The sequence below is a fragment of the Abrus precatorius genome, unplaced genomic scaffold (assembly GCF_003935025.1).
Source record: "Abrus precatorius isolate BTA unplaced genomic scaffold, Abrus_2018 Scaffold9, whole genome shotgun sequence".
Taxonomy (NCBI): Eukaryota; Viridiplantae; Streptophyta; class Magnoliopsida; order Fabales; family Fabaceae; genus Abrus; species Abrus precatorius.
In genome coordinates, this window is record NW_020874439.1 from 3,014,735 (window position 1) to 3,041,251 (window position 26,517).

General features: G+C 32.8%; 2 protein-coding genes across 4 annotated transcripts; both read right to left on the minus strand.

Annotated features, from left to right (window-relative positions):
* Nucleotides 1–21,255: 21,255 nt before the first annotated feature.
* Nucleotides 21,256–24,193, minus strand: LOC113849931. Of its 3 annotated transcripts, none has more exons than XM_027480185.1 (8): nucleotides 24,073–24,193; nucleotides 23,823–23,992; nucleotides 23,689–23,751; nucleotides 23,582–23,601; nucleotides 23,432–23,476; nucleotides 22,747–22,808; nucleotides 22,213–22,349; nucleotides 21,256–21,521 (listed from the first exon to the last, which is right to left on the minus strand). In XM_027480185.1, exons 1-8 carry the CDS (start codon nucleotides 24,149–24,151, stop codon nucleotides 21,354–21,356), a joined length of 744 nt encoding a protein of 247 aa, XP_027335986.1. In that variant the 5' UTR covers nucleotides 24,152–24,193; the 3' UTR covers nucleotides 21,256–21,353. The 3 variants fall into 3 exon arrangements, with proteins under 3 accessions (XP_027335986.1, XP_027335984.1, XP_027335987.1); XM_027480183.1 differs by having other exon boundaries at nucleotides 21,256–21,524; XM_027480186.1 differs by having other exon boundaries at nucleotides 21,400–22,126.
* A 1,178-nt stretch (nucleotides 24,194–25,371) lies between these two features.
* On the minus strand, nucleotides 25,372–26,058 carry LOC113849610. The gene has a single exon (XM_027479628.1). It carries the CDS (start codon nucleotides 26,056–26,058, stop codon nucleotides 25,372–25,374), a length of 687 nt encoding a protein of 228 aa, XP_027335429.1.
* Nucleotides 26,059–26,517: the final 459 nt, after the last annotated feature.

Here is a 26,517-nt window from a genome sequence, read left to right on the forward strand (position 1 = left end):
TGCATGGGAGTGACTTAACATGGAGAAAGATAAATCAGTATATGCATTTCTCATACAATATGTGGAAAGATAAGCCTACCCAGAGTTCAATGTGAGAATGAGTGTTTATTCTTCAAAGTACTGTTCTAGTTAAAAGCTGAAAATTCCTTTTTGCTTTTCACATTCTTGGTTGTAATGATGGTTTAAAAGCCACAAGCTGCTTTACTATAATTTTCATCGATATCTACATTGGATTTTGTAAAAGCGCTTGCATTTATGGTGGGATATTTAATTGAGCATTGTGGTTCCTGATATGTTTTGTTTTTTGTGTTACATGTTGAACTAAGAAAATTAGTCTAATGTGACTTTTAAGTTAGATTGATCACGTTTGTGATCTAAGTGTGGTTGGTTGAGTCTCGAGTCTAAATGCTTCTTTTGAACGCGGCGGAATTATTGAAGTTTTAAAAGGAACAAAAAAATTACTTAAATAACACTTTCTAAAGAATATACTACTTTAGATATTTCTTAAACAATGCTTATCAGGTACCATATTTTTTTCAATCTAATATCACTTGAAAAATAATACTTTTAAACAAAGTTAAATCTCAAACAAAAATAATATTAGAAGTCTTTTTAGTGCACGTTCAAATATGAAAATACAAATTTCAAAATTTTGGTAAAAAAATCCTTTTTTACAGATTACTGATTGAAATATATTAAATATTATTAAATGTATTAGGACATTTCCATTGCTTTCGCCAAATTCGTCACCAAGTTATCTCAGACGTAAAATTTCTTTGGCTAAGCGTGTGTGGCACATGCAGAAGCACTTTGCGGTCTCTTTCACTCCAATCTTCAATACCTAACACTAAAGTAAAACAAAGATGGCGAATATGTCTTCATTAATTGTTGCAGAAATATGTAGGTGGGTGAGTCAAAGATTGGAAACGATTGTAAAGTAATGTTGAAACCGTTTGGACTGAATAAGGAATTGGTCAAAGATATGGTACTTTGTGCCAGTCAATGTGTTGTTACCATGAAATCATAAGTCAATGCTGCAAATCTTCGGGGATGATTGCAGTATATATTGAGGTTCCATGATCTAAAATTGATGTGGAAGAAAAAATTTAGACTTCACTACTTTTTAATTGTTGGGATTTAGGATACCAAATCCACCTAAACCGAATGAAGAAAATAAGAGAAAGTAAGATAGAAAGAATGTGTTAGTATCATTTTCTATGCTTTAAAAAAACAATGGAAATGTTATCATTCTCAAAAACATATTAACAAACAGTTTAATTTAACAAGTCAATGAATTCGTATACTAAATTTGTATTTTCGCTTAACGTAAAATATCTCAACACACTCTTGCTCGATGTGCTGATTTGATATTCACACGTGACTTAATAAAAAAAAATCAAAAGATAATATTATTAAAGAAAAAAAAAAAAAAAACCTTGAAAACAACCTTCCAAGTAAGATATTGAATATATGACTATTCCTTAGTCATTAAAGTGACCTTTTGATAAATCAAAATAGACATTCAATTAGATAGTAACTAAACCCAAAAATTTAAATATATTACATAACTTACCTTCAATACATAATGGTACTATGATCATATATATTATTAGATGATGTATGAAAATTTTTAACATATTTATTAATTACATCTTATGAGCATAATATAGTACTAATTTTTCAAAAATATTAATTTTCTGAGTATATTTTGAAAATTTTCACATCAAACATTTAACAATCTTAATTTAAAGTTCCTGAAAAGCTTTTTAACATTTTCTGACAAATTTAATAATTGGAAAAGGGTGCTTTTAAATTGATGGCATACCTTCTCTTCAGGCAAATTAACCAAACTATTATTAGACAATGACCAATAACTTCATTTGGCGGCCACACTTGTTACAGATAAGTGTTGATGAAATAATTAAGTCTGCACACGTCGTCGTGCATTTACGAAAACAAAATATAGAAATCATTTTAGTCAACCTGGTTTTCCCTATCAGCACCTTGATGATAGAAATGTTTCATCCCAAACACATGATTAACGATTAGGTAAACTTTCACATAACATACACTTCCCATACGCCTTATACGTTTAAATTTTATTTAGTTATGCGATATCAAAATCACTGTCAGCCACAGTTTTAAGTATTTAAATAAAGCTCGTTCTTTTAAGAGTTCGATACAATTTATGAAGCTACACACGTCTCAATAATAAAGAAGAGACCTTGTGAATCGTAAACTATAATATTAAGCCATTGAAACTGTTAATATATAATAAAAGTTTAAACCGTCAATATAAATTTTAATAGTAATTTTGAACTTGAATATTTAAGTATGATGCAATTTTTATAAAAGTACTTTTGTTATATAATTCATCTTTGCTGAAAATATTTTCCATCCCCCTTTTTCTTTTTTTTAAACGCTAACGATAAAAAAACAAATCAATCACCTTGCATAACTTAATTTTTCCTTCGTTTGACGTCAGAATTAATCTTGCTTTGTACAAAGTGAACCCAATGAATTTACAACAAGTTCTTAAATCAATTTATAATATAAGAATGCGTTTGGGGTTGAATATATACAGTATATTTGAGCGCGTGTTCATTAATTTTTTTCAATAAAAATTTAGGTCATTTAACTATAAAATTATCAGTATAAGTTGAAAATAATTTATTTTAATAAAAATATTAAAAAAAACTTATCAAAATAAGTCCAAAATAACATACGATATCCATAAATTATTTTCATATGTTATTTATAAATTTTTCTAAAGAATTCCTAAAACTTAAAATATGGATTAAAGCATTTGTTAAAATAAGGACTAAATAAAATGATTATTTGTTTTTGAATTATTATAAAATCTTCTATGGATTAAAGCATGCCATCTTATCATAAAAATTAAAAATTCTAATTTGTTTCAAAATTAAACCCTTAATTATAATGTATTTTAGGAATGAACCTTGATTATTTTATATCATTTCAATTCATACTCTTATATTTACCATTATTGAAATGAGTTTGAGTATCACCTCCATTTATTAATGTCATTAATTTATTTTGTTTTTTGGCTTATCATATACAAACATATATACGTGTGTGTGTACATATATATGTGACACGCGCAGTATAAGATAATAATTATTGAGTTCTAGATATGTTTTCAATAAGCTAGGAAATTTTATTACAAAAGGTACATCGTGACAACGAATCAGAACAGAAATATAAAAATCAGCCCCGATAACTGAATAGTAGAGACGTACGCGTAGTATTAATTATTTTCTTTCACATTCATACAGGTCAAACTTGAACATCTAATATCGTTCAACTCGTATAAAAAATTATACAGATGGGTTGAAAATATAAGCATGACTATGGCCAGCAACACAGCTTAGGAATCCACATCATAAGGTTTTAAAAGTAATTAAATCGAACAACACAATAGAGAAAAACTTGCCGATTCACTTGAAATAGCTTACTGCTAAATGTAGCATGACATTACAAAATTGAAAGTTTAGGATGAATAAACCAATTACGAATAGTAATTTGCGTTACATTAATTTGCTTTATTTTTTATTTTTTATTTTTGTTTTACAAATCAGTCTTTTTGAGAGATGTATGAAATTGTTTATAGGTTAACAATTACTTAAACCTGTGAGTAAGATGATATCTTTAGGACTGATTTATATAAATAAGCGTTGCAAGAGTTTAAAAAAAAAAAAAAAAAAGACTAGCTACGACATTTTAGGACCAAATTATAAATGGATAAAAGTGAGTTACTTCAATTTAAATACTTTCTTGTGTTGTTCTCTAGTTAAAATTAGAGTTTTATCTTAAATACTTTTATTAACCTCTATTATTTTAATAAGAGAATGATATCAAAATAATCTAAAATAGTGCATTTAAACTGTATTTAATATATGTTAACTATTTAATTACTTGGGCAGGCAAATCTTTTGTTGGCTGATGCACTTGATTATCTCAACAGTTCTCTTGCAAACATGACCCATTGCATCCCTAGCTTTGGAGTAAAGTCGATTGAAAACAGAAATAATCAATGGAAACCCTACTGAAAATGGAAAAATAGTCCACAAACTAAGGCAAATCCACCCAATCAGGTCTGGGAGAAAAACAGACGCCAGTGAGATCGATGAAAGAGCCCCTGAGAAGAGAACAAATTTGCTGAAAACTTTTCTGTAGTTCTGAACTTTCATCTCAAAGGCAAGCCCTAAGCAGTGGATACACGTTGCCACGAAGAATATCCACATGTTTGGAGCGTGTGTTTCGAAAGGCGACGTCGTCTTGTTTTGATACTCCACTTGTATAAGGTCAACCATTAGTGGGTTCAGAAATATGAACACCGCGTGAATAGGGATTGAGGACGTGAAATCGTGTTCGCTTCATTGTCATAAAACAGAAAATAATTAAAAAATTCAGTCAGATGAAATTTTTTGGTGAAAGTAAGTACACTTATGAAATTGAATGAAATAAAAAAAATCTAATTAATGTCTATTTCAGAATAGTATATTGTTAGAATGTTAAAGAATTACAAGGACTGCTATACGTCAATGAGTCTTTTTCAAAGATATAACTCTTTGCTTTTGAAAACAGAACAATAGGTTTGCGGCTGCTTCAATTCTTCTGACTCTTTAGTCTAATTCGTTAAAATAATCATTAAATATGCTCAACACATATATTGCTTATGTTTGGTTCACGTAAAGACGGACTCAGTTTGTAAGCACAATACTGATTGCAATAAAAATTTTTATGTCTATTCAACTATATCACAACCACAATTAATAACAATCACCTCAACTATGTTTGCCTATAACTTTCAGCAAAATTAAGGTTTTCAAATTTTTTTACAATTGTATCCATACTTATTTACCCATTTACTTGCACTAATATATGAAACATATATATAATTAAAGTTAAAGTTTTAGATAATTAAAGTGTTTTTGTTTGAGAAAAATCTTAAAATCATTTTTATCCAATAATTAGTAGTAATGAATCATATATAGAGGTTGGTAATAAATTGAAGTTGTAGAGGGAGTTTCTCGTAAAGAGATGAAATTATAGAACCAATGAAAATTTTCTAAATAAATTTTTTAGACACTAAAATTAATTAATATTATCAAAATATAGTAATGATTATATTTTTATTTAAAAATCATAATAACAAAGAAAAATATTTTTAAAAGACTTAAAACAAGAATTTTATTAGGGTGCCATACCCTAAGGTTTGGAAATGTTGGAAAATTAAGTAGATATAAAAGAAGAAAATACGAGAATGGTAGTGCTGAGCACATAATTTAAAATTTTGAATATTGAATTACGCATCTTTCATGAAAGTGTGCATAAAAATAGAGAGACAAACCTGCCGGCAAGGCTTGCACATCGCACAACACAATGGCAGCACTCAATGGTTACCTTTCTTCTGAATCTCCTTTTCGGTGCAGCTGAGGTAACCCTAATACCTTTTCTACTGCCAATACGAGCACAGAGCTCTCCCTTCACATTTTCCTGTTTTTCAGAACCCATTGTTAAGCTAAAACCTATGCGGAAAACTTAGCTCTAAGACTTAAGAAACTGTGAATAGCCTCAGAATGTAGAATAGGGAGATATATAGCTTTGGAGTAATATATCTGTCCTTTGGTGTCTACACGAATTCCACACGTCCAAAAGAGGTTTCTCCACTGAGCATATTGTTGGACATTTCATGCGGAAAAGGAAAACACTGCGAGTTAGTGGGAAAGAAGTGTAACCACGGCTCTTTTGTTTTTGGGGTTTTAGCGTGAAGAAGCCATTGGCCCAAGAAACAATAAACTAATCAGTTCTATATAGTTGCGTTTGTTAAGGTTCATGTTTCCGATTGCACATGCCTAGTCATAATTATGCTGAGAGAAAAACGGTGTTGAAGAGATTAAATAAGTCTTTGGTTAAAAAAAAATATGATAATTTTTTTTATTGTCCTAAAACTTTTATTTAGTTAAAGTAAAATTGTCTTTTTAAAAAAATCGTTGTGTATATTTTTTTTTATTTTTTTAATATACTCTTTCACTTATGAATAATATCCTTTCTTATATAAAACGCATATTTAATTTTTCTAGAACAAAAATTAATCAATTAAAAGTGAGTTAATATATAGCGATATATGAAAGATTAAATAAAAAAAACTTGTTAAAATAATAAATTTTTAATAAAAATATAAAAATTATTTTTTTATCAATTAGTACTATTTTAGTATTAATTATTTATTTATATATATAATACATTTTAAAAAATTATAATTATAGTAGTTATATTTTTAATTTTCAATCACCTCTTGAAGATTTGACATGGTTAGAAAAAATTATATTTATTTGATAAAGAAGAAAAAAAAGACAAAAAAAAAAGTAAAACTACAAAAATATACAATATTCTTATTTTTTTTGTTATTCTTATTTAAATAGTAAATATATTATTTTAAATTGAAGAATAGACATTAGAGAATTAAATGTATAAGTAATAAAAAGACTAAAAAATTACATAAAAATCTTGTAACACCTTATTTTATTTTTTTATCATTCTTATAGAGATTTTATTGTTGTAATTAAATTTCAAAAATAAAAAAAGAAATTAAAACAAAATTTGTAAAATTGACCCAAAACTTTAAAGAAACTTAATTTTAGATATAAGATTCTACCAAATTCTTTTTAAAATAGGCAATGTAGCTTAAAAAATTGTTTTGTCCTTTTTCTTTCAAATCTTCATGATGTATTATTTTATGTGTCACAATTAAAGGAATACTTTTCTAACCCTTCACATGTAATAGAACTAAATATAGTAGTATAATTATAAGAAAATTTAACTTATGATATACAATCTGTCATAATTGAAAATAAGTGAGTTAAGTAACTTCATGGTAAATCAATTTCTATTGATAAAGTTTGTTGGAATACTGAAGGTAATATTGGCGATGCAACATGAGAATTCAAAGATTAAATGCGTAAAAAATATCCTCATCTTTTTGTCCTGAAAGGAGGTTAAGTATCATATTTTAGGATGAAATTTATTTTAAAGAGAGAGAGTTGTAACACCCAATTTTTTTTTTATCATTCTTATAAAGATTCTATTATCATAAATAAATTTCAAAAATAGAAAACAAAAAAAAAATTATAACAAAATTTGTGAAACTAACCCAAAATCAAGTCAAATTTGTCACCACCTTTTTTTTTTTTTTTGTAAAGGATCAATAATATTATGAGTAATCACCTCTAATTCAAATTTCATACGTGAAATAATACACTTACGGTACAAGAAATAGAATTTCTAAATTTTTAAATTACACATTTCCAACTTACAATTTGATAAAGCCTTAAGGGCATTTTTATAGAATCCAAAAAAATTATATAAGCATACATATTTACAATTGTTGTCTCATATGAAATTCGAAATACAAAACTTTTACACAATAATAATTACATCTCCTCAACTGTATCTAACCGTAACCGTTCTAAATCTATCATCTAACCCTAACTGACAAAATAATCTAAAGCTATAATCTTCTCCAAATTATGTTGACTCTGTTGCCCCTTAGTCAGACCTTTCACCTTGAGAAGTAACTATAGTATCTTTCCTCTCTGCTCACGTACCATAGTATGATCATTGTAAAACACACAACACGAACAAAACTCAAGGGTGAGCTTACGAAACATAGTCATAATCATTAAATTATGCAAATCTATATACATTATATTACAAATATAAATATTTGAACAGCTTATTATTTAACAATTCCCTTTATTAACTCATTGAGTGCAACAACTACGACGATAACAAAAATAACAACAATATCAACCTCAATAATAACAACAACTCAGCTCCAACTGGCATCACGACATTAGTAAATCCAGAAGAAACCTACAGCTCGGCACACTTACCTATCACTTGCACGTTTGCATACAACAATTCCATACGATTTCAACACCATTATATAATAAGCATTTAAATACATCTGTCATAGCACTTATCAATCAGTCATAGCATATTATATAGCCGCATTTCGACAATTATCTCGAACATAAATAATTTTATACTATACACACAAAGCAACAGAACTCCATCATAACACATCTAACCCAACACACTCGTTTACAATAATCAAATCACCCAAACATGCTTACTCGAAATTCTCCCACAGGGTTTGTTCATACACAAGCTTATTTTCAACTAAGGCCAAGTTGTACATATAGATATCCTAATACCTAACATATGGATGGAGCTAGTTCAAGTACACTCCTCTTACCTAGAAGGGATTTCCTCAAATCAAACTTCACCCGAGTCTCCAATGTAAGAAATGACACTCGTAAATTCAGACTTTCTTACTATTAAGAAATAAAGCTTCAGAGAAGAGAAACCCAAAAAATAAAAGCTAGGGTTGGAGAATGAGATCTCAAGAGCTTACGTAGGTCTGCACTAAGCAAAGATTCCCCACTCAAATCGAGAACAATTTCAGTCTTAAGAAGGTTTCCTTTAAGGTAAGAAGGTGAGAGGACAGAAAGAAAATGAGAAAGGAAAGATGTCTAGTGAGAAATGAATGTGTGGGTGTTAAGGCTCATTAAATACCCCTCTAGGCCCCTGCTCTCTCGCTTGAGCTAACTAATCCTTGCTTAAGCGAGCTTTTCTCTCGCCTACACGAGCAAACTAGATAGTGGAACCTCTCAGATTTCTGCTATTCTCGCTTAAGCGAGGAACACTTCGCTTGAGCGAGCTGCATCTTACCTATGAATCCTTGCTTGAGCGAGCACCTCTCGTCTGGTCAAGAAAGCTACTCATTTTTCCTACAAATTCTTGCTTAAGCGAGCACCTCTCACCTGAGTGAGGTTGCCTCTCGTCTGGTCAAGATCCCTCATCGCCTGGGCGAGGAGACAGTTGGGATAATCCTATCTGCTCTCGCTTGAGCGAGAACACTTCAGAATGCCTAATCATGCATGACTTATTCTCGCTTGGGCGAGACTACCCTCGCTTGAGGGAGACACCTTGTAACGCCTCGAGTTTTATAATTTGTTGATTATTAATATAAATATGTGGAGTGCTATTTGAATGTGTAGTTAATATGTGTAATGACATAAATATGTGAAAACATGTAGATGAATATATATATATATATATATATATATATATATATAAAAGCATAATTGTGGATGATTGATTTTGAATTGATAGCTAGGTGTGTTTGGATTAATTGGATTGAAAATATAGGCTAAGTATACACTGCTGGGGCATTCTCGCTGTAGCGAGTGGATTCTCGTTGTAGCGAGAAGGCCTTGGGCAAGAAGACTACATATGGTACATTCTCGCGGTAGTGAGAGGCTTCTCACTACAAAAAAAAAGGTGGCAACAGAGAAGAGGTATTTTCTGAGTGCAGTCTCGCTGTAGCAAGATTCTGTAGAAATCAGAGTACAAAATCGTCTGAGATTTTTGCTGTAGCGAGAAGGAGTCTCGCTAGCGAGAGGTGTCTCACTTTAGCGAAAGTGTCACGACTCAAGAGATATTTGAAGAGTTTAGGGTTTGGGAAACTCATTTATCATTCCTCTCTTTAAACTCTCTTTGATTCTCTCTTCTCAACCTTATTTCATTGATTAAATTGCCTCCAAAGCCATTTGAGAGCAAGATTGAAGGTTGGAATCATGTTCGAGACGCTTGGAGGTAAGTTCTATAGGTTAGGTTTCAGTTTCGATTTTCGTCCCTTTCGTCCATTTTCTCGGTTTCTCATGTAGTTTTCCATGTGTTTAGGACAAAATTCGTATGGAGGAACTCAGAAAGGGACATTACCCTATCTCATTATGCTTTGAATCCATTTATTTTACTATGCATTGCAATACGGTTAGAATAATACGTAGGATGATGTGTATTTGATGAGAATGATTCGGTTGTGATTGAATTTTGATGAAAATTTGGTGTGCCACATAATGTGATTGATATTGAGAAATGTGTGTGATGAATAGTGGATGTTAAGTGTGATGAAATGGTGTTGGAAAATATGTGATTGATTATTATAATGCAGTTGAAATTTGAGAACATGCCACTGGTTGATGATGAGTAATATGAAATGATTAGAATGTGTGTAAATGGCATGTGACTTTGATTGTGGTTGTGTTTGAAATGTTGGAAAAACTGTGAATGGTTTAACGATACACTAGAAGTGTGGAAGATGGGGGCAGTAGAAATACCTTAGGGAAGAGAGAATGGTGGTGACACCAACAGTGAGCGTGGGTGCACCACAGGCCACACACTATCTTCCTAACTTGGCCTCTGACTAATACCTTTACTTGGGGAGCTCAGTATCGCACATATTGTATACGTGGAGCGGGGGGGCTATCTGACGACTATCCATGGTGTGAAATTGAGTAAGTCCATAAGATTAAGAGCATCAAGAATCTGTTATCACAGTGCCATAGTGAGCGCACGTAGGTATTGTATGTTGATTGTTTGACAGTGCAATGAGCGCACCTGCATGTAAATTGGAATAAGATGTTGAAATGTATCATCTTGTGCCTATTCAATGTAGAATGTGAATTATGTTAGTAAATGTATGAACTTGCAAGGTGGGTCTCTATGCTTGTGTATGTTTGACAGTGTAGAGTACTCACCCTTACATTTATTTTTCAGGTGACCAAGACGATTAGCATCGGGCTCAATGAAAGAATGGATGAAACTGCTATAGGACTTAAAAATTTATTTTGAAAACTCTGATGTATTTAAATTAGTCTTGTAGCAATCATTTGACATAAACTTGTAATTCATCTTTATTTTGAAATACTTTATTAAACTATGTATTAGGAACCGTTTGAATGAAATTTTTTTTTATTATTCATATTTTGTGAAATTTATTCATTTGAAAATTAAATTAAGGTGTTACAATTTTAGTATCAGAGCAGTTCATCCAAACTAGACTGAGATATTAGGGCTGAAGCGTCCAAAGCTGTGTGTTGATATGTTTTGTTTGCCTGAATTATAAATGTTGTTATTGATCTGACATGTTAGAATATGGTTTGTTTAATTGTTTGCGAGATAAGATTATAAATGAATGACCCAAGATCTGGAGCCCTTGGTACATAACCAAGATGCGGAGCCGAGTGAGTATAAAGGGTTGTCTGCCTTCACTAGGCATAACCCTCCAAAGTTCAAGGGAAAGTTTGTTCCAGAAGGAACCCAGAGGTGAGTGGCAGATGTGGAGAAGTTCTTCTATGCGATGGGGTGTAGGGAAGAACACAAAGTTACCTATGCCATATACATGCTATGTGGGGAAGCGGAAGACTGGTGGAGGTTTGGTAGTCAGACCTTACCACAAGATAGTGACTATATTCAATGGGAGGCGTTCAAGGCAAGCTTCCTAAGGAATTACTTTTCCCGGGACCTGAAGAAGTAGAAGGCCAGAGAGTTTCTCAATTTGAGGCAAGGAAATATGATAGTGGGAGAGTATGCCGCAAAATTCCAATAAGTGATAAAGTACTGGTCTCACTATCAACATGAGGATGGAAAGGAAGACTTATGTGCTCAGTTTGAGCATGAGCTTGAGCGAGACACCCTGCATCTAAAACTACCAATCTCTCTCCCGAGTGAGATAATACCAATCTTGACCATACCCCCTTAGATTATTCTATGCACAACTCACTTAACAATCAATTTCTAACCCATTTTTCTCATCACATTTAACAATACATCACACAGCACGACAATCACACTGCTCCTTATCCAGCAATTACACAACCTTTACATTTACATTCTAATATATGAACGATTCATATAGTTCAAGCTTACACAACCCTATTTAATAGGAATAATAAATACATATATAATTACACCGATTTGGCAAAATTTAAAGAGAATTGTTAGATTTCAGCAAAAGGAGATCCAACAGGGAAGGTAAATAATTTTTGAAAAATCCTTTTGTTACTTTTTCATTATCCAAAATGAAATATACAAAAATTTAATTAGATTTAGAAGAGAGGCAAAAATAGAAATTAAAATACAAATTACAAAACTAGCCCAAAAGAAGGAAAATAGCCCAAAAAACAAGCCTAGGAATGGTGCCCTTTTTGGACAAGCAAATAAATAAATTATATTTCAAAATTTTTATGGTGTATAGCCTAATAATGGAGCACGTTGGATGTAATACCTTATGTTTAATTTCAATAAATCATAATTTCGCAAATTCAAAATAAAATAAATTTTATTTCAAATAAGATTCTCAACCTTTGGTTTCATCAAATATTTTAAAATAAAGAAAGGGGTTACAATTTTTATCAAGTCACTACTACAGGACCCATTCAAATACATTTGTTTTAAATTAAAATCCTAGTCCGATAACAGTTTCATCCGTCCCTTTCACTGAGTCTGGTGCTGATCGTCTTGATTACCTGAAAAATAAATGTAAGAGTGAGTACTTTACACTACCAAAACATACAATTAAGCATAGAGTCTCACCTCCAGCACATTTCCAATACATTAAACAAATACAAGAACAGGCAGCATTATCACATTCATAAACACAATTCATGAACCCATGCATACTCACGCCAGCCACACTCACATTGACACTGTGATCACAGATTTACACTATGAATGGTGGCCAGTTACTCCCGCCTCACGGATACCACGTGGGCAATCACGGGTCGCTCAGCAAAGGTAATGGTCAGAGGTCTAGTCAGGAAGAGAGTGTGTGGTTCGTGGTGCACCCGTTCCACAGTCGGTGTCACACCACGCCCTCTTCCCCAAGGTATTTCTACCGTCTTCATTTCCCATACCCCCCAATGTATCGCTGAACTATTCACAGCACATTACAATGGCATTAAATGCCCCAATCACACACATTTCAGTATACGGCACATAGCCCACATTTAACAGTACACGGCACTAGGCCCATATTTGTTCAACTTTACGGCACTAGGCCCACATTTCATTTTCACAGCACACACAGCACATAACCCACAATTCATTCAAGACACACGGCCTCTACCCTATTTCCATTCATATTACACGGCCTCCGAGCTCACATTTTCACAATGTTCATTCAGATATACGCACATATATAAACAGCACAAGTGCCCACATCACATATCTCAGCAATTTTCTACTCTCTACTCAGCCACATCACAATATCACACAAAATATCAGCAAATCACACATAAAGGAGTAGGGTAGAGTCCCCCTTACCTTGGATTGAAGACCCACGCCCAAACTCAACTACGGAAATGCTCCCTACACAGCTTTTGGCCTAAACACATGGAAGAATTCAATAAGAACCCTGAAAATTACTAAGAATAGAGAAAGGGAAGGAAAAATGAAAACCCTAACCGTTTAAAACTCACCTCCAAGCATTCCCCACACAAATTCGAGCTCCAATCTCGCTCCCGAACGGCTTTGGAGGCAATTTAATCGGTGGAAAAGGCTTTGGGCATGAGAGGATCGAAGGGATTTCGAAGGGAGAGGGAGAAATTACTCTCCCCGAACCCTAGCTCCTTTAAATCCTTTTCTGGTCACAACACTCTCGCTACAGCGAGGTCCCCTCCTCGCCACAGTGAAAAAATCAGAGAAAACTGTAGTCTGGTTTCTGCATAATCTCGCTACAGCGAGACCCTCTCGCTACAGCGAGACTGCACCCAGAAATGCACCCCAAACTCTCACTCTCTCGCTATAGCGAGACATCTCTCGCTACAATGAGAATCCTCTCGCTGCAGCGAGAACAGCGCAGTATCTCGCCCTGTACTTAGACACTTAGCCCATTTCAGCTCAACCAGTCATACATACACATATCCATATAATTAATACACATATGAATGTATATATATATATATATAAAAGAATAATAATAATAATAATACCAAAATTCAGAACGTTACATTCAACCTGCAAAAAGGACAAAAAATTCTTTAAAAAATTGCACAAAATTCAGCCAAAAAAGCCATAACTCAACGTGAATTGTGGACCAAAATTGGTGGAACCATTTGCAATAAGTTATGGAACCAATTGGAGACCATGTGCATCTAATTATACCTAAGGGATAAGTCAAAGTAAAAGTTAATTAAAGCATAACATTAGCCGGAATGGGTTAGCCAATAAGAAATAAAGGCAAGTTATGAATGAATAACGATTAGGAACCTTAACTAAGACTTAGAAATTGTTCCAAACCAAATGGGGAGTATAGACTGTGACTACCTCAATCAAAATAGGACAAAAAAATACACCAACAAGTAACTAAAAGATTTGGAAGTGAACCATCATAGTTAAGGCACAAATGGATAAGGAATCAAAGTACAAAGTGTCATTATGCAAGTATTTATTATGACTTTGGAACTTTTGCACATGTGTAGCCATGTGATGGAGCAATTTATTGGACCAAAATTAAACTCAAACACTTAGTGTGTAACACTTTAATTTTTATTGCACTTTGTTTTCAAAATGAAAGAATTTTATTTTTGAAAGTGCAGTATTTCTCGCTCAAGCGAGAAATGTAACATTTTTAATTTCTTATTCAATATAAATAATAATTTATAACAAGGAAAAAAATAAAGTGAGAATTTCTTTATAGTTATTGCTTAAGAAATTGTAAAAAAAAAACAAAACTTACATTTCTTTTATTCAATTTTTATGAAGACTCAGAAGTATTAAAAAATTTATATGAAATAATTTGAAAATTTTGAATTTACAAATAGAGCAAAAACTAAGATTTATTTCTTGCAAATTTACTTAATTCATATTACATACATATAAGTTTAAAACATAGACGATACTACCTTTTCAACAAAGTAAATTTTCATCTAAAATTGAATATAAACTACAATTAAAAATAGCTAACTATCAATTTTACAAATGCACTTCAAATTATTATTTACAACAAAATTTATCAAAGTGTTATAAATTCTAAAATTATTATTAAAAGTGCTTACATACTCTTGTCAACTTAAAATAGAAACTAAATAAAATTTATTACAATCTTCAAACTATTTTAAATTCTAACAGAGTAGTCTTTCCTACAACGTTACCGAGAGTATGATCCTAGGACGAATCATTCTTCACTTCAATTCCTGAAAAATAATTGTAAGGGTGATTATTCACCGCCCACTAAATCTTTTATTTTATAAATGAAACAAGTCATATGGAAGTATCACTAAATACAATATACACCAAAATAATGCTAGCTCGTATATTATACCAAAGAATTTTAAGTATATTAAACATCATAACAATCACATCATTAATATTTCAAAACATACACTAAAATCATGTCATTTCATATATTCTTACATAGATCAGTATATCATAATACGTGAGTTATAAACATATTAATCAACGCATTATAATACATATATTATATCTACACCCGTCGATATATTATAATACTTGTATGATAATCACACCAATCAATCTATTATGACTTATATATTATAATCACAAACTCACAATTTCATAATCATTGCTTCTGTGATCTATTGAGATCTTCTATAAGTATAAATAGTCGTTGGTTAACCCATGCACACGAATACAAGATATACAACAAAGGGTCCCTCAGTAAAAGTATAGTCATGAAATGTGTGTGAGGCCATGTAATGCAATCGCACTCAATAAATTGTGTACACATAAGCGAACATCATTCACCACCTTATATTTCTCCCAAACTTTCATGACTGGCTCCATATTCTATACTCTCAGTATATCTTTGTAACTATCCATACACATTTTAGTCAGTTTTTCATGACACACATTTTCTCATTAATTCTCAAATATTCATCTCCATTTATTTTCATCACTTTTTCATGATAGTACATTTTTATTATTTTTCTTTCTCATCATAATAAAGTTTCACCATACTATGTTATTCAAATATGGTTAAATCATTAATCAATTTGCCAAAGGTCAAACACCCTAGATTCAACTCCAATTGCATATTTTCAATAAAACACATTTCACGTCATTCATTACTTTAAACAAACAACCATAATCTTAACTCATATTTCCTAAAAAAAGTGCAACTTTTTGGTGGAAGATATCGTCCAAAAACCAAGATATTTCTGTATATTTAAATTAGAACACTTTTGAGAAGAGACAAAAATAGAGAAATAGAAGTGAACTAAGAAGATTAAGCTCTAAGGAATTTACTTGGAATCAAAAGGAAGAGATATTCAAGCTCAAATTTGAAAGAGATTTAGAATTCAAAAATGTTTTTTTCTGAGAAAAGAAAGTGAGAGAACAGAGAAAGAGATGAGAATGATTTCTTGCTTTGAGATATGTGATTTTCGAAAGATAGAATCACTTAAATACCTCTTTTTCTCGATGGTTCTCGCTTGAGCGATAAAACTAGCCAAAAATTGATACTTTTCTGCTGATATTTTTGCTCCAACGAGAGTATTTTTTCTTGAGCGAAAACATGGCAGAGAGCTACCAATTTCTATCGCAATTTTTTGCTCGAGCGACATATTTCTCGCTTGACTAAGAAAATATGATCCTTTTTTGCTTGAGCGAGAAATTTTCACTTAAGTTAAAATGAATAGTCTTTTATTCTTTTTTTTTTTTTTAGAAACTCTTCCATTTTGAAAACAAAAAATACAATTAAAAAATTAGGGTGTTACAAGAAATGTCTTACTCAAGAAAGATTAATTGATTTAGAAAGGGCATCTCTAGAGCATTCTCGCTCAGGCAAGATAGTTCTTGCTCAAGCAAGATTAAGGCGGTAGATGAAGAACTCTATGGAATAAAAAGGTATATTAATATAGAATATTGAGAAGATTTTCAAACAAATGTCCTAATCTAAAATGTCAAAAACTGACATTATTGTTGATGATGAAGGGTGATTCCTTTTCCTTGATTACTAAATGATATAGTCCTTCCTTTAGTTTAGTCAAACCTATTGTCTTCAATGTACACACTTCCTGGATATGACAAGAGTCATTAGAAAAAGTTATGAGGTATTTGAGTGTAAAAATGAGTTTGAAAATAGATAATAAATTAAAGATAAATTCTGGAACACATAAAACATTATGAATGACAAAGTTTGGTGAGAAATAAATAGTTCCAGAGAAATGGGTTTAGACGATATTTCCATTTGGTAAGTTAATTTTTGTTAGTTTAATCTTGGAGTATGAATGGAAATAATATAAGGATGAAGCAATATGGTTAGTTGCTCCAGAATCCACAATCAATGGTGTGGTGTGTGATGAAGTGGTATTAAGTGTGAGTGGTGCAGATAGAAAAAATGTAAGTGGTATAAAAAACATGGTTAATGAGATGATTTAGGTTAGAGTAAGAGAGGTTGGCTTGAATAGGCATAGCATCTGGGCTCATACCAAAAGGTCAAGGATTTTGTTAAAGGATTGTCATGAGCTAATGATATTAGGCCCAGGTCCTTGTGCTGGTGTGATATTAGGCCCAAGTCCTTGTGTTGGTGTGTTTCTGCGGACTTCTCCTTCTTCATTGGAGGCGCCTTTCACAGCATTTGCATATGGAGTATTTTTATTGCTAATGTGTGGCTGTCCAGGATACTTAGGGTGGCCGGGCGGATAACCAAACTTAGCATAGCAAACATCCATTGTGTGTCCAGGACGATTGTGGTGTTCACATTTTGGGACAAAGTTGCCATGTTTTTTATAGAAAGTATAGATGGTGTGACCGGAACGGCCATAGTGGTCGCATTTGTGGTTAAAAGGATTAATGTTAGCCCCCTCTCCCGTTGTGGAACACCATGACCCTTGCCGGAAGCAACATTAACGAAGGGATTGAGTTCAGTAGAGGAGGAAGTAGCACCCATGTGTTGACATTCTTGTAGAATAATCATAAAAAAAAAGCACGATTTGCAGAGGGCAATGGATTAAGGAGAAATATCTGAGACCGCACCATTGAAAAACATTCATCAAGACCTTTGAGGAATTTGATAATGAAATCATGATGGTGGAATTCTCTGGCTGGGCATGAGCAAGGCATCAGGGGACGAAAATTGTCCAGTTCCTCCTAGAAAAACTTGAGAATGGTATAGTAATCAGCAACTGAATTGGTACCCTGTTTAAGAAAATAAATCGTTCAGCCACACGAAGAAGGTCTTCCTGGGAAAAACGCTCGTGGAGGTTCATCCACACATTGACAGCAGTTTCAAGATAAAATGATGCTATGTGTGATGGAAGGGGAGACGAAATTAAGGAGCCAAGATAGGATAAGTGTATTGCATCATTCCCAACTAGGAAACAAAGGATCTGTGGAAGTTGGAATAGGAATGGAATCATTGAGGAACCCAGCTTGTTTTTGGGAATGAGGGCCAAACAAAAATATCATGACCAAGACTGATAATTATTGCTTGATAGAGTTAGAGTAACAATAACAAAGGATAGACTCTCACTAGGGTGGATATAAAAGGGATTAGATGGATTTTGACTAGGGTCAGAGAAGACACAAGGAGGAGGTGGTGGCATGTTGTCCTCAGGACCTGGGGAATCAAAATTGTTGTTGCCATGAAAATTAAAGGCTCTGGATACCATAAAAGGGAAATGAAGAAAGGAATAAAAACAAGAATAGAGGCATAAAATTCTGTGTATACTCTATCGATTCTGCATATTCTCTATCAAATTATTACAATGTATATATACAAAGTGAATGCTATAAAAGGCCAAAAGGGATAAGAAAAAATAAAAAATCAGCAGAAAATATTCCTGTACAATTCTACAGCTCTTCAATTTACAGCTCATCAATTCTAGAATATTTATTTTGTATACTGTTTAAAACTAATATATTGTTGCTGGTGATATATGGCTGTTGCATCATTTTGTATTTAGAGATTATTCATATGTTTTATCTTTTAGAATCAACGAAAAGTTTATATGTAATGAGAGACCGAAAGAAGATGCTTTAGCCATTATGCGAGCTAAGTGGTTTGCTATGACAAGCTTGGTGTTAGCTTCATCAACATTGGTCTTTGACCAGATTAGCCTTCTTTCATCGTCTGGAAGCATGCAGAGGGTGACCTTAGGTGTTGAATGAGGGCGTTGTCTTATCATTTTACCTTTGTTCAGAATGAATGGTGAAAGACGAGGACTCAAGCCGATTTGGGGCAATGAGTATCTATGTAGATGGTTTTATAATATATTTTCCTAGTGTCTATTTAAGAGTTTGATAAATTTTGGTGGTTCTTGTCACCAAATGTTGCTTCCTGAACGATTGGTCAATTCAACTATTCATCCTTTGTAAATATCAACTTAGGTCGTTCCAATGCCTTTTTTGCATTAATAACTGGATACCGGTTTAATAAACCTTAGTCTACCATTTTAAAATAGGATTATTGATTTGTGGAGAGGAAAGAATAGACTCCTCACATAGCTAAATTGATTGCTACTTCTGGACTAGTTTCTTTTTGGTAGCACAAGCTTGGTCTATTGTATTTGTTCTCCTTTTGATCTTGACATGTTGTGTCTTGACTGTTTCAATAGTGATGATCATTTCTAGATCATCTTCCTCAATAGGTTCCAGTCTCTCTTGACTGATGAATTTAGTCTTTTTGACTATCAACTATAAGATAGTTAAAGCCTTCTTTATTGTTGGCTATCTAGTGCCAAATCGATGGTCAGACCATCGTTCTTGTCTTCTTCATCATCTAAAAATATGATTTTCTTTTCTGCATTTTTTTAACAGTGCACATAAATTCTTATTTGCTTAAGGTTAGTGGCTTTAAACTGAGTCCAAACCACCAGTTGTTCCCGTCAATGTAGTCGATATTGTGTTGATGCGAAATTCTAATGAAAAGCATACCATGTATTCTTTGCTTCTTGTCAAAATAAAGGAGACAGTTGAGAAGAATGGAGGGTAGGTTAATTTTTGCATTCATCATTAGGTGATAGATGTAAAATCTATCCAGTGTCATTGGCGCTCTTCCTTGGTGCTAAAATATATAGCTTAACAGAGTGAAAGACGCAAGTGGTTGGCTTCATGGCAATTAACTTCAGCTTTTCATGGCTCTATAACAAAACCCTGTTGACCGGGGTGGAGGAAGCTTTTGTTTGAATTGGATCCAATTTTAAAATGAGTCATGAATATTACTTTTTTTACTTTCTAGTTAATTTATTTTTTGCAATTTACATTGAATTTGATCACTTTGCAAATATTTGTATTGGTTGCTAACCTGGTCCTAGCTTTTTACTAGTAGGTAGGTTGTGTGGTTTAGAGTTTAAACTATTTAAGTGGCTGTAAAATTTAGTGTAAAAATATAAGGCTAGATGGGTTGTACGATGGGCTTGAAATTTAATTGACACCTCTATTCTTCACCAAATCCTTGTTTCTCCACTATTCTCACCATGTATTGAAATTATGCCATCAAGGAGAGGACTCGTAGGGTTTAAGGATAAGGTACTGTAGTATCATTTTCTGACTCGTTAAATATTGTTAGGTACTTAAAACTCAATACTCGTACCCGATATCTACAATTTGTAAACTAAAATATAATATATCTAAATTAATTTTGAACTAATGAAGTATAAATATCACTATAAAATAAAACATTTTAAAAATATTTCAAATAAAATAATAAATTATAATACAATATATATGAAATTATAACAAGTATTTATTTACAATTTTAGTTTTAACTATAGATATACTTACGATGTATGTGTTATATATATATAGAAGTAAATAAACATGAGTACTGTAATAAAACCAAATTCAAACAAATTAAATGAGTATTTACCTGACTCATAAAGAATCATTTTTGCAAATATGGAATGAGGACAGGGCCATTGCCATCCTCGACTTGTTGCATCGCACAATATTAACCCAGCGACATTGCCCCCTAACCGTGTATGAGCTCTTTGCATGTTTCATAAATATGAAACCCTAATCAGATCAACATAGTACGCCTTCATTTAACATGGAGTCCCAGTTCTAAGTTAATGATTTCCATTAATTATGGCTGGGGAAGAACCAATGAGAGGGAAACTTGACCTAACTGTTAGGGAAGTATGTAAAAGGATGCTAACTGCCAACGATGCAGGGTTTATCTAAAAAATGTTGTATAATTCCTTTCCTAAATTTCTACAAATCCAACTTGTTTTGCATTGATGAAAACTGTCTATGTATACTAAGTACTATCCCTGTCGAGAAGAAAGGTATACCTTCGAGAAGCAGAAAATATTACAATATAGAATTAAAAATTTTACGGATATTGTTGGTCGGTAGCTAATGCAATCTACAAGGGACAAACATAAGAAAGAAAAATCAGTTTAAGGCACGACCAAGTCTGTTTGAATTTAGACAACTAAATATGAACTAAGTTCAGTATCATCACAGTGCGATGATATCAACATTTTAATGTTTGGTCAAGTAGACCACTAACAACGTCATTTCTCCTGATTTGCCACAAGTTCGCTGAAAGAATCCAAATTGTCCAGATGACAACTAGGACACATGCATCTCCTTTGAAGCTCCTCACCAAGTGAACTATATGTTGCTTCCAATTTAGAAGATTGCTTGTTTCCAGTTAAGGACGTAACTCTGCTTTGATTATGCTGCTAATCAATTAAAATATTTTCTCTATATTTATGATGCTAAGATCACATTAACTACAAAATCTAATTTGCGAGAAGGGGGGATTGAACAATAGCATGCTTTTCTGTTGTAAAGAAAATTACAATTCTTGTTCATCTCTCTCTCTCTTTCTCTCTTTTCATTTTGATGAGATTTACAGAATGACAAAAATCTAGGTTGTGATTAGCTTGATTTTGGTCAGTAATATTCTTGCATTGATCAAGTGTCGCCTTCTATAGTTTCTAGGTATACTGTTCAGCCCTCGGAATGAATCATGGCGAAATAGTAGCTTATAACAATGGAGCACGCTAATTATATGATAGTGAAACATACCCATTAAATTCACTGATTTCATTTACAATTTGTAAATCACCTCCATCGACTTACGGGTATTCTACTGTTCTTTGTTAGTGAAATTATTCTACGATTTTAGGTTGTGTAACCTGCGAGGCAGAGACTATCAAACAATTGCACCAGTTAAAAATTTGTAAGGATATATGGTTAGATCCTGCAATTCTTCTGTTTCCATGACTATCATGTTCATTAAGGAAACCTTTCTTTCGTGATCAATCAATTGCTGTTGGACCTGCAGGTTCTCCTTAACTTGAGAAAGGGTGAAATGAAAATTAAGAAAATAAAGATAAGGAAGGAACCCTGAAATTCTCGTCTTACGTTCTTATAAATTTTCTGCTCTGCTTGGTATTCCTCATCCGCTTTAGCAGTCTGAGATATTAACTCCAAAAGCCTACTTTCAAGAACCTTTAAAGCAACTTCAGCATCGTTCTCTTTCATAATTACTTGCGGTGCATCTAAAGCAAAATCAAATTACATCCAGACACAACTTTAAGTATAAAAGCTTGTTACTGTAAAGGAATTACAGTATGTTCAAATTCACCGATAAGAAAAGAGCAAAGGAAGAAGATCAGAATAAGGAGCTCATGCAGAGTTACGCTGAAATCCTCAGCAATGTTAAACATGATTTAAAAAAATCTCTATTAATTAGGAAGCCAGTAAACTAAAAACTTAAGAAAATAATATAAATCTTATCCAGTCAAAGCACCTTGTGAAAAGGAACAGAAACAAAGTAAAAACTAATCTCCTACAATTCAAGTGTCCTCTAGCTCTGCACATCTCATGTCCTCATATTTTTATATAAAAGACATAGACTAACAGCCATCATAATAACAGTGAAAAAGAAAACAGAACCTTTGGAAGCTGCACAATCTACTGCATCGATCTCCCAAGTAATGATATTATGATGAAATTTCCTGCATTTACCAAGGAATCAGTAGCTATGTTGTAAGGCTGCTAAAGTTTCTTCTATAATAGGTACACTTTAAGCTCCGCACTATCCAAATAATATAGATAAAAGATACATGATAGAAAGTTATGAGATTAGATTGAGAAAATGACATGTTAATGATCAAGTTTTCTACATGCCCAAATTCCAGTAAGTATGCAATAGTGCGAGGATTTTCACAGCATATCATGACCATAATTAAATTTTATGTGCATTCGTATCCACGAATTATTAGGCATCTTTTGGTGGTTGTAGGTGATCGTTTGAGGCAAAATTTGAAGTCAAAGACATTTCAAAGACCTAGTCGCAGAAAAATGTACATTTTTGCTTGTAAACAACCAAAGGAAAGGGAAAACATGCATGCATGTAGAGAACACACAATTATATACTGTAAACTAGGCAGGAAACCTTTTAATATAGAAGTAGTTCAGAAAATTTCAAGAAATATGTTTGACCTATCAGCAATATCAAAAACACAACCAAGACAGAGAAGCAGTAATTGAAATAACTAGGTAAATTTTTATTTTTAGAAATTAATAAATCCTATTCTATTGACTTGAAATGGAAACCATGCACAATATTTTCACGAACCTTATCTCCGCATTCAGACGAAGCATGTTGTGGATGAATTGGTCACTGCATAAAGCGAGAAAACTCAACACAGATGCAAGGGCAGTAAGTAAATAGAACAAACCAACAATTTAATTTCGAAACGAGCACGGGAGAGCGGCAATCTGCTACCGTAATGCTGCTTCTTCATTCTTGGGTCATTATGAAAGCACAAAGAGGTTCAATGAGAAGAGCAAAATATTTGAAATGAAACCCCAAAGAGAGTGAGTAGAGAGTACCTTGAGAGTTTCCAAGTCAGATCCAACGGCAGAGATCTGGTCTTGAATTAGAGAAACCCTCGCCTGTTTTCAAGTTAAATTAAAAGTATGGAGTGCATTAAACAGAGTGAGAGTAAGTGTGTTTATTAAGTAACCTCTAGCGTTTGAGCCGAAGCTTCACTTAAAAACAATTGAACTTCAAAGCCTTTGAGATCCTGTTCCACCAGTTCCTTGCAGCGCTTCGCATTTTCAAGCTCTGAATTGGCCTCGCTCAGCTCCCAAGTAAGCTTCTCGATTTGCTTTCTGAGAGTAACTACTCTCCTTTCTTCGCCGTTGAATTTCGAAGAAACAGTAATATTATATAATTGTAGCAATAAGCGTAAGTTATTGGAATGGAATGAGTACCTCCTTGAGATTTCTCAGCGGCGAAATTGCGGATGAGGTTCAACAGTTGTTTCTGCGGATCGCTTTCCCTTCCCCCCATGCCTCTTCCCGCTTCTTCCACCCACTAACCTTATTTATGATTAATTTGATTTTTTTAGTTGTGGAGACAAGTTGACCTTTTCTACGGAAAACCCGATTGAGTTATATTCATTAAATAATGTCAAGACGTTTTATCATAAATTATGTTTATAAATTATTCTTAATAGTTTTACTTAAATTTTTTCTGTTTTTATGCCTCTTTGATGATTAACTATCTTATATCTAATTTACTCTCTTCATTAAAATTTGTATAAGTCCTCTTCACCGTGCTCAAATTGATAAAACAAGTTTTTATTATCTTTTATGTTATAAAAATTATTTGATATATTATTTATAATTTATTAAATGAGTACTTATTGACAATAATCTTATAAATATTCAATTTTATTAAAATTTGACACAAATAATTTAGATAATATATAATTATAATTTAATATTTCACCTAACGTTGAGCTTGCTTTCAATGCTTTGGGAACACTTATAAATCTTACCAAGAGCTCACCTTATTCAAATCCTATATAAACATTAAGCAAAAGTGGATATTATTTATCTAATTCTCATGAAAAAGATTTAGTAATTTTTTAATGATGCATTTGGAACTTGAACAGTTACTTATTAGAATACAAAAATTATAAAAAAAAAAATATTTACAATTTTATTGGTACCAAATTGTAAGGAAAATGGTTAACAAATTTACATGTGCAAAAATTGTAAAATAAGATTTGCAATTTTCTTCGTGCAAAACTTGGAAGGAACAAATTCATTTGGTGAGTTGGTAGATAAATAATAAGTGCTGATTCAAGTTAAACATGCGTGTCCCTTTCCTTTTGTATCTCAGAATTTTAGAGATAAAGAATGTGAAGATTTTTCTGACTTTTCTCAGCAACTAGTATCAAAGTCGATATATGGTGTGTCCAAGAGCAAATGCATAGTTCCACTAAATAAACTGCCATACCATATATTGTTACTTTGCTAAATTACACACCGAGTTAAGTGTTAAATTGGCTTTACATTTAACCTTTACTCGTTCCACCTATCTTTAGTGGGTTTATCATCTTCGAAGACTAGACTAGATCATTCTTTTTTTCTTTTTTCTTTTTTTGCTTTTAAACGAAGCTTAAAAATCCAAAAAAGCACAAAACAAACTAGGTTAAAAACTTAGGCCAAGAGACTTGAAGAGCATCCAGCCTTAGAAAAGGTTCTAAAGAAGTGGGAGCTTTATCAAAACAATAGAAAAGACAACCCAACTTCATCTCCTAATTTAGCCATCCAATCAGCACATTGGTTAGTTTCCCTAAGAACATGATTAAATCTAACAAAACGAATATTTCTAAGAAGGTCCCTAATTTCCTTGATAACAGAATACAAATGATGATCACTATTCTGAACATTAACAACTAAATGCAGGGCATCCTTACAATCACAATCAATCCAAAGAACATGAATATGATTTGAAACAGCCAGCTTAAGGCCCCAAACAAGACCCCAAAGTTCAGCCTCAAGGGGAGTACAAAAATGAAGGGACTTATAAAAACCAGTTATGAAATTGCCTTTGTGATTTCGAATAAGGCCCCCACAACTAGCTTTTCCCAAAGATTGAAAGACAGAGCCATCACTATTAAGCTTGAACTGCTTCTCAGGGGGAGGTTGCCAATTGATTTGATCCTGAGGCTGCAGCCTACAGCCATGAACAGCACCAGTATCCCTGCCATAAGAAAGCAAATACTCAAGCTCAAACATAATTTTATTCAGCAAACCATCATTGTTCAAAGGAGAATTTTGAAATATAACACAATTCCTATTCTTCCAAAGGTTACAAGTAACAACAGCAGACAGAGATTTCCAACAAGGATATAAGGCAAAATTCAGAGAATTCAAGTTTAAAAGAAGCCAATTAGTCAGCCCCATGCTAAAAAATAAAGACCATTTATCAGGAGGAAGGAGCTTGAGCCAAATCTAGAAGTCCACCAGCAATCCCTTAAAACATGAATAACAGATTCATTAGCAGAATTACATCTAGCACATAAAGGAGAATTAGTCATTTTATGGTTAAATCATTTCTCATTAGTTAAAAGTCTACCATGAGCAACTTTCCAAAGAAAAACAGATAAACTATGAGGGCCCTTCCAGTCCCAAATAAGTTCAAAAACCTTATTATTATAGCTTTGATTTAGGAAAATTCCCCAGAGTTTCTAATAGCTTGCATGCTTCGCCTTTATGGAAAGGTATGATAGGCGTTTGTGACTTTTTTCCCTTAGACTTGGCTGGGTTTTAGGTAATGGTATGACTGTAAAATTCTGGCAGGATAGTTGGATCCCTGGGCTTCTTAAACTTTCTAGCTGTTCTGTTTTGCCTATTCCTGAGACA